Genomic DNA, 13,944 nt, shown 5'->3' with positions numbered 1-13,944 from the left:
GTGTTACAACAGAGGTTGCAAATTCCTCATGCTTTTGCCCTGACCACTATTACCACATTTCCTTTCCATGTCATGGCTGTCCTTCTTTCTTTTCAATTATAATATTTGCATTCTCCAACCTGTCCTCAGACCTGTTTGGGTAATATTTTCTGCAAATAAAAGAATATATCCTTTGTTCGATAACTTCACACACAAAATGGCTTTCAACCAGTTGAAAAAAGCTGAATAGGTAGGGATTTGATATATAAGAATTGTGGTGCAGGGTAAGAAGATGGAAATTTTAGGCTTCAAATTGGGTATTCTTATTTTAACTGTAATTTAATTTGAGATTTATGAGTCTACCTTTCACCCAGGGGACTCCTAACTACTTTATGATTTTTGAATATTTTAATTCCCCACTGTTGGGATGTAACTGGAAAATGTATCCCAGCAGACTGCCAGGCACTAAGTATACCCACACCTTGGCTCAAGACTCTCAGGGGCTGGGCACTAGCTCTGAGGCTCCAGCTTTTCCACCACGTCAAAGGAGGCCCAGCTTGAACTGCCCCAATGCAGCTTAGTCAGAAGTCTCAGTACATTTAGTTGCTACAATTTCAGTTGTCTTGGTTATTCAAAAGCACCTCCTCTGCTTTCCTTTTTCTTAAAATGGATGGAAATCCTAGGTATTATTTTTAACATGTGTTTTTAGACCTTCTTGAATATTAATTAGGTAAACCTAATTCAAGATGTATTATTCAAGAATATAGCTTTACCTTTATGGTTTTTAAAATGAGCTATGAGTGGATTGTTACTATAATGTCCATTTAGACACCCTTGTTCTTGTGAGTCAAGGACTTCTCAGTATGTTGAAGGCTGTATCCTTTAGTTTCACAAGTCTCCCCTCATTAATGATGATTATCAATCTCTTTAATTACCAAAATGATCAGATATCTAAAAATCTAGGGAATATAGTATTTAGGACTATTTCCTTACCCACTCCTTCTCTGCTTCCCCAACAAAAAGACTTATTTTTGAAAAGGTTATTATTTTCTTGACTCTTGGATCTTAAAAATACAACAAGTTCCAAACCTCATGCCCTATGTAATTGGTCTTGTGGCATCTTTGAACAATGATGCCATGTGTGTCTACAGAACGGTTCTACTGAAAGTTATTCTTTGAATCATAATGTGGCATAGTGGGTGTACTTAAAGCATCTTTTAGTGATCACTTTTATCAGCCAGCTACTCCACAAGTATTCCTTAATAAGCATATGGCTTAGGGGCATACGGAATAAGCTAGCTAGTAGGGAACATCCCAAAATATGACATAAATAAAGAGCCTTCTAGTTTATCTCATGAGAGAGAATATAAGCAAAGTCAGACTATATAGCACTCTGGATAACAGCTAGTTTCTGAATGGAAACATGACATTCACATTGACTCTACAATCAGTTTCCTTTTTCATGGGCTGTGTCTTAGTTTGCATTCAAAATATGTTGACTTTAAAGCCATCCATTATATTAGAGATACATAAAAATGATTTGTCTGTAGACATACATATTTTGCTTTAGGAAACTTCCTTGGCAAAGCTTATAGTGAGCTTCTAGTGGCTGCTGGCATTACTTAATGGTAGGTAATTCATTGCCTTGTGATAGAAAGAGGTTTTTTTTTTTCATTAAAAAATTTCTGATGTAGGAAAGGATTATAATAATGAGTGTTATGATCAACACCTATAGAAATATATCACTTTTTAAATCTCTTAAAGCTAATTACTTAGAGAAGTTTCAAATACATTTATATAGTTTATTTAAATATCCGAATGCACTAAAATGATGTGTAGTTTTTAATCTAAAACGGGCCTTTTAGAAAACCATCACACAAATACATACATACATACACACACAACACACCCCATATGTACTTGTTCTAACAGAGGTAATTTCTTCTGGAACTTGGTAGAATTCTGGAATTTGTAAGTGGAGAAATAGAGTGCTACAAGAAGAGCGTTAGCTGGGGTTTTTGTTCCAGTTCTGCTAGTACTTACCTGTATTTGCTTGAGCAAATTACTTAAACCACTCTAAGCCTGTGTTCTCACTGGTCAAAGGGGGATACTAATACCTATTTTATAGGGTTGTGAGGATTTAATCAGGTTGCTTGTGTGCTAGTATGTGGTGAGTTAGGCATTAACCTTTATTCACCTTATCAACTAGATTTTCCTGTTCTTTGGGGAAGCAAGGAGCTAACGTTCATAAAACCTTTCTTCTTTTGCATTTCTCCTTTTGAAGACTGTAAAGGAGAATCACGAACAGAACGAGAACTGCACTTTTCTGCTTCTTCTTCTTCTTATTTTTTTTTTGGCTGAACCGCGCGGCTTGCGGGATCTTAGTTCCCTGACCAGGGATTGAACCCCAGGCCCAGCAGTGACAGCACCAAGTCCTAACCACTGGACTGCCAGGGAATTCCCAGAACTGCACATTTCTTAAGATTCACCTGTTAAAATCCTTTTCTGTTCCTTAGAAGAAGAAAAAGTTGATTGTAGCGTCATCACTCGTCAATCTTTCTCCCTCTCATCATCACTTATTTAATAGAAAGGAATGTGCTTGATGTGGTCAGTAAACAATGAATACACCAGTCTCACTGGTAGTGAGTATTCATGTAAAGGACTGGCTCTGGGTAATGGAGAGTCTTAAACAATAGGCAGGGGAATTTGGGCTTTATCTTATGTGCAGTCTAAGGCCCAAGAAGAGGTAGGAGGCTCTGGGACCAAAAGTGCAAACTAGAGGTGCTGGTGTGGGAGACAGGCCAGTTAGTCTCCTCCTCATCTGGGTCAGGATGGTACAGAGTAAGCAGGGTGAGGGAAGAGGGGATACTGCAGTGAGGAGGGGGCTGGAGCTGTGGAGCCCATCTCAGGTGCAACGGGAAAGGGAACTGACAGAGTTTACACAGGATGCTGTCAGGGAGGAAAGACTTCCCTCTACCCACCCAGGTCTGATTCCTGGGTCTGTGAAATAAACTGATAATAGGCAGATTAACAGCAGAAAAGATATACAGATTTATTAAGTTTTAATATGATATTCACAAGGGCATCACAGGGAATAAAAAGTGAATACCCAAAAAAGTGAGATTTGAGAGCTTATATACCATATTAAAAGAAGCAGGGGATACAGCCACTATGGAGAACAGTATGGAGGTTCCTTAAAGAACTAAAAATAGAACTACCATACGACCCAGCAATCCCACTACTGGGCATATACCCTGAGAAAACCATAATTCAAAAGGACACATGTACCCCAATGTTGATTGCAGCACTATTTACAATAGCCAGGATGTGGAAACAACCTAAATGTCCAACGATAGATGAATGGATAAAGAAGATGTGGTACATATATACAATGGAATATTACTCAGCCATAAAAAGGAACGAAATTGGGTCATTTGTAGAGATGTGGATGGACCTAGAGTCTGTCATACAGAGTGAAGTAAGCCAGAAAGAGAAAAACAAGTATATATTAATGCATATATGTGGAATCTAGAAAAATGGTACATATGAACCTATTTGTAGGGCAGAAATAGAGACGTAGACGTAGAGAATGGACATATGGACACGGGGAAAAAGAGGGAGATTGGGAGATTAGGTTTGACGTAAATACGCGTGAACCTCCCGTATAGCACAGGGAGCTCAGCTTGGTGCTCTGTGACAATCTAGATGGGTGGGGTGGGGAGGGAGGGAGGTCCAAGAGAGAGGGGTTATAGGTACACATATAGCTGATTCACTTCATTGTACAGCAGAAACTAGCACAACATTGTAAAGCAATTTTACTCCAATTTAAAAACAAGATGAATTAGAGCTTCCACATAGTTTATAGCAGAAATAAAAGTTTCAAATTAAAGAAAAAGAAAAAAAGAAGCAGGGGAGGGAGGGCATAGGCCACTTAGGGGAGAGTAAATGATTTTTAAGAAAGACGAGTGGGCCTTTAGAACAGATGGGAGACATGATGGTGTGTGATAAAGTTTGTCTGGGTGTGATGTTGACTTCTAGTCTCCTCCCCTCTGATGAGAGTCAGTCTTCCCTGTTTGATGAAACTCCCCAGGAGCACATTTAGGACAATTGAGTTCTTTTTGGAGGATCTGTCATGGGCAGATAAGGGGAGTTCAGAGAAAACCTCTCCCTGCAGTGCTGTTTTTAAGTGCCTACAGCTCAAAATAATTGATATACCCAAGTGGCACATTTTGCAGTTGCATGTCCTGAACTCCTTCACTGTCTTCTTTCTAAAGTTGAAAATGAAGTATTATTGAGATGAAAGTGGAATTGCAACTTGAGAAGCAAGGAACACGTTTGAAACAGGAAAATATGATGGCAGCAGGTCAAAGAAGGACAGAAGAGGCCTGCCAAGCAGCAGTGAGGTTCGATTTAAGTAACTTGATCCTCACCTATCACATAAACATTAAAGAAATAGACCCAATGTTAAGATCACATATTTTGGCCCACCTACACAGATTAGAAGGATAAAAGAAGATGTTTGACAACAGAAACAAAAAAGTATTTTTTTATGTTTGGAGGCAGCATGGTCACCTTGGGAAATTACATAATTTTTCAAGCAGCTCCAAGGAACTGAACATGAATTTGTAGTAGCCTCAGCCAGTAAGATTTTGTACCTTTGTTTAGCATCTCTCAGTTAGCATCACTCTCTAACAGGATTAGGGAGGCGGGATCAGGAGAGGTGACCGAGTATGTGGCAGAAGTGACAGATTCTAGGTGACAGAAGGGTCATAGAGAAGTGTCTGATTCTCAAAGTACAGTGTAGATAGGCAGACAGATGTTGTCAGCAGGGGGTGGCAGAGAGGGATGAATAGTTCCTGAGGGTGACCGTCAGTTTCTTGGGGTCTCTGCAGGACCAGGTTAGGGGTGAAGTAAACACTAATAGATAATGAGGAGAAACTCTCATGGAAGAACTTGTCAGAGGAGGAATTAGAATTGCATGTTTTTTCCATGGCCAAGGTAGAGTTGAGGAGAATATCTGTGGCCAGATGAAGGGGTGTGAAATCAAGATGGGCCATCAATGTGGATACTGGGGATAACGAGAGAAGATAAAGGTAGAAAGGATAACTTGTGGTCCTGGGGTCACTGGGGTATTTAGGTGTGTATTAGCGTTCAGTAATAGACAATGACAATCATGTTCCCCTCTCTCTGGCTGATCTTCCTTCCCAAGTAAAAGATATGTTCATGCTGTGACCCTTGAATGACGTTGTACAAATTGGAAATGTGATATAGAGGGCAAGATCTTATCCAAGGAGAGATGACTTTTTATTAGAATTTCCATTGAATTGCTTCTCAGGAGGCATGGGGGCCTCCAAGACCAGTGAGTATCAAATCCAGGCTTTTAACTATTTTGAACTCTCAGGGGAATTATTTTCCTCAAGAATAAGATGCCATGCCAATATAAGCATTATTAAAAATCATTTTATGGAATATATTCCCTGCACTAAAAGGAACCAAACCCATAGTTCATTGTATTGTGTTTGGTTAACAGTGTAACAGCAATTATTTTTTAGGGTTTTCAGTATGAACTTTTATGACCTACCAATCAAATATATTATAAATGAGTATTTAGCTTTTTTTAATGAAGAATTAAATGGCAATTTAAAACTTTAATTGATTGTATTATTTTGTTAGGTTTTTATGAACATTGATTTTAACATAGTTTTCTTCCTTGGATTTCATCCTAAGCAACTATAAGAGATTTTACTAGAACAGGATGGAGGGAATTTTTAGAAATATTTATTTGCAAAGATTTTTCATTGCTCTGGATATATAAGTGATGTGGGGACCTCTGGTGGCTTAGTTTATTTTTCCATCTTAAAGAATGACTGGATACTAAGTGAAAAGATAGACTTAGAAGTCCAGTTGGAAAGGACCTTAGACGGCACCTACTCAAACTTCTCCTTTGACAAGAGAGGGAATTGAGGCCTATGAAGTCTAAATGACTTTTCCAGGATCGCAGAGCCAAGGCATCAACCCAGGCCTAGTGCTGTCTCCGCAGCATGCCACTGTCCTCTTGGAGAGGATGTTAATAAAATAAATGTGAGAAGTAAAATAACAAATAGCACATTAGCCTATGATTTCTGTCCATTTTATCCTAAAAATGCCAGTTGGGTCCATGCTGGCCTGTACACCCTCCCTGCCTCCCTCTATTCATGGTCTTACCATCACTCACAGAGTGATTGTGGTTGCCTCCAGGGGTTCTCCCTGCTCCGAGCCTCTTCCTCTTTGGTTATCCACTCCCTGCCACCAAAGTTACTGCTCAAAAACTTTGACTGGGTCATTTCACTCCCTTGCTTAAACTTCATCTCTGAGTCACTATTGCCCGTAGGCTTCTTTTTTTTTTTTTTTTTTTATAAATTTATTTATTTTATTTTTGGCTACTTTGGGTCTTCATAGCTGCACGAGGGCTTTCTCTAGTTGCGGTAAGTGGGAGCTACTCCGTTGCGGTGCACGGGCTTCTCATTGCAGTGGCTTCTTTTGTTGCGGAGCATGGGCTCTAGGCACGTGGGCTTCAGTAGCTGCGGCTCAGTAGTTGTGGCTCGCGGGCTCTAGAGCACAGGCTCAGTAGCTGTGGCTCACGGGCTTAGTTGCTCCGCGGCATGTGGGATCTTCCCAGACAAGGGCTCGAACCCATGTCCCCTGCATTGGCAGGCAGATTCTTAACCACTGAGCCATCAGGGAAGCCCCCCGTAGGCTTCTTAAACATGGTTAACAAGCTTGAAAACAGGTCCATGTGAGTCTGAAAGTGGTGTTATTTATACAGATACTTACTTTTCTTTCAAATTGTGACCCTGCCATTTGTGTGTGGCTTAGCTATATCGTTTAACCTCTTGGAGCCACATTCTTTACCTATCAAAGGGAAATGGTAGAATTTGCCTCAAGAAATTGTTGCAAGATTTCGCACATAAAACCCCTTATATAAAGTACCCAGTACACAGTAGGTTCTTGAAGGATGGTAGCCCTTAATGGTGGACTTAGCTCACTGTATCGCACATTTATTCCCCACTGCATGAAGAACTCCTTGAGGGCAGAACTTCCTTGTCATGTTTTCAAGGCTTAGTGTGATGCCTGGCATATAACAGTGTGCTTAAGCAGGATTTGTTGAATGGAAATGAGCCATGAAATCTTGAGCACGTCTTTTAATCTTTGTGATCCCCAATTCCTTATGACTAGAATTGGGAGGATTAGTAAAATGAAATAATGCATATAAAAAACCTAGCGTGGTGCCTGGTTCAGTTAATAAACAGTAGGAATTGGCAAGATCATGTTTATCCTCAGAAAGTCAAGATCAAGCATTAGCTCTTCTATAAAACCTCTTTGGTTGCTTTTCCCAGCCCCCGACCAAATTAATCGTTTCCTATCCCTTGTGCTCATACTCGAGGAAGGATGGTTTAGTGGGAAAAACAAGGGTTTTAAAGTCTGACAGGCCTTGAGCTGAATCCTAGTCATGTGACCCATATAACTTTAAGTAAGTTAATTAAGCTTTTAAGCCCTATCATTAGGGGTAATGATAGTGTGTGTTGTGTCAGTCTATCCTGTTAAAATATGGATCTTCTTTAGAGTGGGAATTAGGGTCCTGTTCATCTTGCCTGGTATATAGTAGGTGCTCAAAAAATGTACAATGACTTAAATATAGCACTGAAAGCTTGTTAATGTTAGGAAACTATAATTAAAAACAAGAATAGTACAAATGAGGTATCACAGATTATCAAGTGGAGAAAAAAGAGTAAAATTTAAAATGATAAAGCAAAAATGGTAGAAAACCAATATAAGGGTTCAAAAACAAGCAGAAGAAATGATCAAACATAAAGCTTGATCAAGTGATAAAAATATGGCTGATATAGGAATGGATAGAGAAGATAAACTACAAAAAACAAAGTACTACCACTAATAACATTTTCACACAGAGGGTAGGTGGGAGAAAATGCAGCTTTGAGAGTAAGATCTGAGTAGTTTCAGCTTTACAACTTCCAGAATTCCAGACATTGGTTCATTTCATCCTCACCACAACCCAGGACATAGGTGGTCATAGCCCTCCTTTCAGAGTTGAGGAGACAGTTCAGAAAAGTTAAAGGTCATACTAGTTAACACACAGAAAGACCCAGAGCTTGGATTCAGATCTCTTGAGTCCAAGCACAGTGCTCTTTACATTCTATCCTATAACCCGTGTGCTAGAAAGGCAGGGGATTTCATATAATGACAGCTTATAAATTAATTTAGCATTTAAAGTCTTAGGCCTCACAATTGTAATGGAAAGGTATATTTGCCTTTCAGTTTATGCCTGTTCAAATACCAAATGATGAAGAAAAAAGTGATCCTGTCCTTTTTGCCAGTACAGTCCGGAATTTAATGGCAGAGTAAGTATCTATATGTGATTATGATCAGTAAATAGTTTTAAAATTATTGGTAAATGGCATTTAACATTGTTTTTGTTTTTTTGTTTTTTGTCTTTGTTTTTTTCTGTCTGAGGGCCTCATTCCCCAACTCATTTTGGTAAGGAAAAATCATGTGCCTAGGAATGCAGTCAGTAAGACAATCTATAAATATTTTCCCTGACGTAACCCCAAACTAATGCAGACGTAGCTTTGCCAGAAGGTGAACAGGGAGGGTACATGAACCAGGAGAAACCAGCCAGTGACCTCCAAAGGGTGAATTCTCCCAAGCTGGCCAGTCGCTGTCAGACAAAGCTAATGGTGGTCTGAGTGGTTCCTGCTGTGACCCACCTTCTATCCCCTCAGCCTCCATATAGCTGCCAAGGCCACGTGTTTCAAAGGCATTAATGATTATAGCACCAAAAAGGGAAAAGTTTGCAAGGGAATGCAATAGATGCATAGAAAAGGGGGAAAGTCACCCTCATTAAGGGGATGGCTATAAATTTAGGATTTAGAAACTGCAAAACATAAGGCAAGTATTTTCCTGCACTTAAGGGAGTTTGAACTGGCCACTATCCTGATTAGATAAATCACCTCTCCTCCTGTAATGAAAGAGTGTGTTATACTATCCCCACCACCCAGGCAGCCTCAGAACCCTCCAGGTGTGCACCCTCTCCCCAAGCACCACCTCCCTCAGTCATGCCCAACGGTAGGTTTGGAGCTAATAAGCCAGCAGTATTTATTCTCTTAGTAAAAATGCAATGAGAACTCTGAATTGAGCTTCATAGCTGAATTTGGCATTATAAGCAAGATTATATATATTATATGTATATTACATATATTAATATTTCACAGGAGACTAACTTTATTTTCAAAAAAGAATAAATGTTTACGTGTTTGGCTGAAAAACTTTTGTTACTACGTGTCCCTACATGTACTTGATTTACCTAGTTTCTAGAGCAGCTACAAAATTTGCTTTGATATTGTTTTCTTCCCTCTTCCATTATGTTTTCATACTAGCTTATGTCCAAAATTTAGGAAGGAAGATAAGTATTAGGAACTGAGAGAATTCATATCAGATAGTTTGACTTCCCAAAACCTGCCTAAAAACAGGAAAGGTTTGTTTAAGCAGCCTTTTCCTGGATTTGGAGGCGTGGAGGTAGAAGGGCCTTGGATAAAGAGTAAGAAAGACCTCAGTTAGCTGTACAACCTTGGATAAGTTCCCTCCAAGGCTCCTTTCCTCATGTGTAAAGTGGGAATTCTAATCCTTGCCTGGCTTTTCTCATAGTTTTGGTTATTATGAGAGTCAAGTAGGAAATGTTAAAAGCATTTGAAAATGGTAAAGAGCAAAGCCGAGGTAAGTAGTGGTGGTCGACCACTAATAAATATTTACCAAATCCTGTGCTAGGCCATTTGCTTGTGTTACCTAACATAATCTTCACAGCAGCTCTGAGGCAAGTGAGAAAAATGGAGGCTCTGAGGTAGTGAGAGTTTCTGGGCTGGGATTCAAATTCACGCTTCCTATTACCAAAGCCCAAGCTCTTAACTGTTTTGTTCTACTATTTACTCATAATTCCTGAAGTGTTTTTAATTTTTATTTTCCTTATATATTCTTACACCCAAATAGTCATTAATCAAAAACAGCTTAGTGGCAGGTAGGAAAAAAATGTTTATTCATATTGCATTCATTGAAAATTGAATGTTCTTAGCCATGATTCAACAAAATCAAATAACAGTTGATGACATAATTTTATGATTGTCACTGAATGTGTGTGAATAAAAATTTAGCCAAGAGGGATCTGCAGGAAATTATTTTATGTACAGCACAGATTTTCTTCTTGTCACTCCAGTGTTATTTCAAGTTCTTGTTAATATGTATTTTTTCCAAATCTGTTTCACTATAAGTAGATCTCTGAGCAGGAGGGAGGTAGTCGGTATTGTGCACTCCTTTGAGGATGGAGGGTGTTTAGGTTTGGAAGAAATATGATCTTATAATCAGTCCTCATTAGTATTTTTTGAAGATTGCTATGTAGCAAGAAGGTGATCTTCAGTCTTAAAAGATGGAAAGACGCAGCTAGCTACCAATATGGATAGACCATTCACTTATAATATGTACAGGTACCATTTATCTGTTTAAATGGCACTTCCACAGGCATTCTTAGTTGGTCCTTAAAATAACCCTGTGGAGGAAGTGATTATTCCCATGTGCAGATGAGAAAAGTGAGGCTTAGGTTAAGTGCCAGCTGGTAAAAGACTCCATAGGACTTGAACCTAAGTCTTCTCATTACTTTCCATGGACTGAACTCAACTATTATTATCACTGTAGTCAAAACACAGAACAAAAATGACTAGCTGGCAGAAGCACACAGACATAAGGAGATTAACTCGAGCCACAATAAGTCTGTGAAGTAGAGAAATATATCTCTTTGGCAATAATAAGCCAAAGCCACTGGTTCAAAAAGTAGTAAATACTTTTCCATTTACTGTCGTTTGTTGACCAATTCAGGCCTAATGAAAAACCATCACCTTTTTTAAAAAGTTGAATCTGTTTGTTTTTTAATACTTTAGAGCTCTGAGAATTCCAGTAACAGATCACACCTATGAAGACTGCAGATTGATGATTTCAGCAGGACAGCTAACACTGCCTATGGAAGCTGGGTTGGTGGAATTTACCAAAATCAGCCGGAAATTGAAGTAAGCATATTTTAAAATTACCACGCTTTCCTAAAGGTGTCCAAAAGAGACCTGAACTCCTCTTATGTTTATTTTCTCTGCTTTCATTAGTGCTCAAACTCTAGAGCCTACGTGGTGTTTATTAAGAAAGCCAGGGATGTGAATTTATCTCCCATTTAGTTCATCTAGTTTTGTTTTTTCAAGAACAGCTAACTTAGAAATATGTGCGTTGGTCATGAGAGGAGAACGAGATAGTAAACACGAGTCAGCACAGATCTGCCTCCCTACCCAGAAACAGCTGAGTAGTTGGTCCTGCCACCTTCTTATAAGAAAGATGGCATAATTATATGGTACTGGCACGAGGTGGTCAGAACTCCTCATGTGAAATAGGAATTGACTTGTAGAGCAGCAATTCTGACTATCATTGAATTTTAAATACTTCCCTAGATCAACCTTCTCCTTCTGGGTACATAATTTTTTTGAAAAGGCAAAAAAAAAAAAAATTGTGATTTTAATGATCTGGTTTAAACCATTTAGAACATTCCCTTTGAACTTCCCGGTATGAAGGTGTAACTCCCACATCCCTCTCTGATTACAGTTCATTGTTTTCAGCCCTGACAGGGATCTGCAGAATTTATTAACTCAGTAGACCTTGGCATCCTCCCTAGGAGGGAGCTGCAGAACCAGTTACTGTATTAAAGTTCAATATTAAAAAATATTTTTTGATAACTGATGTAGCAAACATTATTTATATCTTCTAGATAGCAATGTTTTGATGTTATATTTTTACAATATTCCAATAGATTTGAAAAAATTAGATAGTTACTGAAATTGGATGTAGAAGTATATGTTAAGTCACCTGTTTAACTCTACAGGATGTGATGTAAGCTACAGTATATTTTCCAGTGTTTTTTAAAGTGTTTTATAACTAATATTGGAGGAAGTGTACAAAGTCTAATGAATCCCCCATCACAACATTTTGTGAAATGTGAATTCATTATCATCCGGAAAGCTTGAAAGCAAGAATTGTATATTTTTTTTAACAACTCAGTAAGTACTGTTGACTTACTAAGTAATATTTAGATTAAAATGTGAGTTCTTTTTTTCTTCTCATGAGTCATTTATTATCTTACCACATTGCTCCTTTTCCCAGTTACTTTTCTTTCCCTCAGATATTTGGGATAATTATAGTTATGTTAATATCCTTTAAAAAATTAGAAGTCTGTATCCATGTTCAAAGTGTGCCTTAAAATATTCGTTTTTGGGGCTTCCCTAGTGGCGCACTGGTTGAGAGTCTGCCTGCAGATGCAGGAGACGCGGGTTCGTGCCCCGGTCTGGGAAGATTCCACATGGCGCGGAGCGGCTGGGCCCGTGAGCCATGGCCACTGAGCCTGAGCATCCAGAGCCTGTGCCCCGCAACGGGAGAGGCCACAACAGTGAGAGGCCCGTGTACCGCAAAAAAAAAATTTTTTAATTCGTTTTCTTCTCCTTTTCAAATGTAACACTGAATATATTTTTCCCTCAGACAGATGAATAAAACAAAACTCACAAAATGTCCATGTGGATTGTAAAACGCTAATACATCTTCATAACTCTTTGTTTAGATTAGATTGGGATGGGATCCGTAAGCATTTGGATGAATATGCCGCTATTGCAAGTTCCTCTAAAGGAGGAAGAATCGGAATTGAAGAATTTGCGGAGTATTTGAAGCTGCCTGTTTCAGATGTCTTGAGACAACTTTTTGCGCTCTTTGACAGGGTAGGTTAAAGTTTAATCTTTAACATGCAAATAGTTTTATTTCGTGAGTCCCCACAGGGTATAAATCAGTATGGCAGGCATTAGAAAAACTTGCTAGGTCAGTGTTAGAAGAAGCAAGGCTGAGCCCATTGTTTAATTGCATGATTTTGTTTTTCAGCTTAATAGTAGTAGTAGCAATAATAATAGTAATATAATAATACAACTGCAAAAAAAAAAATTCCCTGTAGTTAGGCTTTTATAGTCAAGCCCCTCCCTCACCTTTAACCACTGGCAATCACTCCATCCCTATAGGTTTGCCTTTTCCAGATGCCATACAAATGGAATCATTTAGTATATCCTTTTGAGTCCAGCTTCTTCACTCAGCATAACGCACCTGAGATTCAGCCACGTTATTGCATGTATCTGTAATTTGTCTCCTTTTATTGCTGAGTGGTATTCCATTGTGTGGATGTACCATACCTGGTGTATCCATTCCCCAATTGAGGAACATTTGGTTTGTTTCCACCTTGGGACAATTATGAATATAACTGTTCTAAGCGTTCATGTATAGGTTTTTGAGTGAATATAGTTTTCCTTTTACTTGGGTAAATACTTAGGGTTGGGTAAATACTTAGGATTGTTATCTTTTTTATTTCACATTCATTCCTGAGGGATATTTTTGTTGTACATATATGGAATTCTGTATAGAGTTCTTCACTTTCAACAATTTAATAATTTCATCCTGCTGCCTTCAGGCCTATCTGGTTGTTTTTCAAGTTCCTCCTGCCATGGTATTTTATCCAGAGGTAGTGCTTTTTGTATTTCGATCAGAGTTTCTAATTGTAGTGAGAAGGAGAGATAGGCTAAACTAAGCTCATTCCATCCTGGCTGGCACCAGAAGTCCCAGGTCTCTATCAACCACTGGGAAAAGATACTTTGCAAAGAAATTATAGCCTGCTGACAGAAACCAGGACAGAGCTTTTCTTTTTCTTCTTACCCAGAGGTCACTAACATTCCTAATGACTTATTCTGTGACTTATTCTCTTAGATGAACTTTTTTTTTTTAATTTATTTTAATTTTGGCTGCGTTGGGTCTTCGCTGCTGGGCCCGGGCTTTCTCTAGTTGCGACGAGCGGGGGCT

The 13,944-nt window shown here is 38.8% G+C and overlaps 1 protein-coding gene across 2 annotated transcripts in view; it reads left to right on the top strand.

Moving 5' to 3' along the window:
* The window catches only part of LPCAT2 (lysophosphatidylcholine acyltransferase 2), a 63,583-nt gene that overhangs the window by 20,249 nt on the left and 29,390 nt on the right, over positions 1-13,944 (top strand). For both annotated transcript variants that reach the window (XM_033844211.2, XM_033844210.2), the window contains 3 exons: positions 8,296-8,378; positions 10,962-11,087; positions 12,671-12,824. In XM_033844211.2, coding sequence (XP_033700102.1) covers positions 8,296-8,378; positions 10,962-11,087; positions 12,671-12,824 — 363 coding nt within the window. The remainder of the gene's footprint in view (positions 1-8,295; positions 8,379-10,961; positions 11,088-12,670; positions 12,825-13,944) is intronic.

Source organism: Tursiops truncatus, chromosome 19, assembly GCF_011762595.2.
Source record: "Tursiops truncatus isolate mTurTru1 chromosome 19, mTurTru1.mat.Y, whole genome shotgun sequence".
Lineage (NCBI taxonomy): Eukaryota > Metazoa > Chordata > Mammalia > Artiodactyla > Delphinidae > Tursiops > Tursiops truncatus.
The sequence above is the reverse complement of the archived record's forward strand: the minus strand, read 5'-3'. Positions and strand labels throughout refer to the sequence as shown.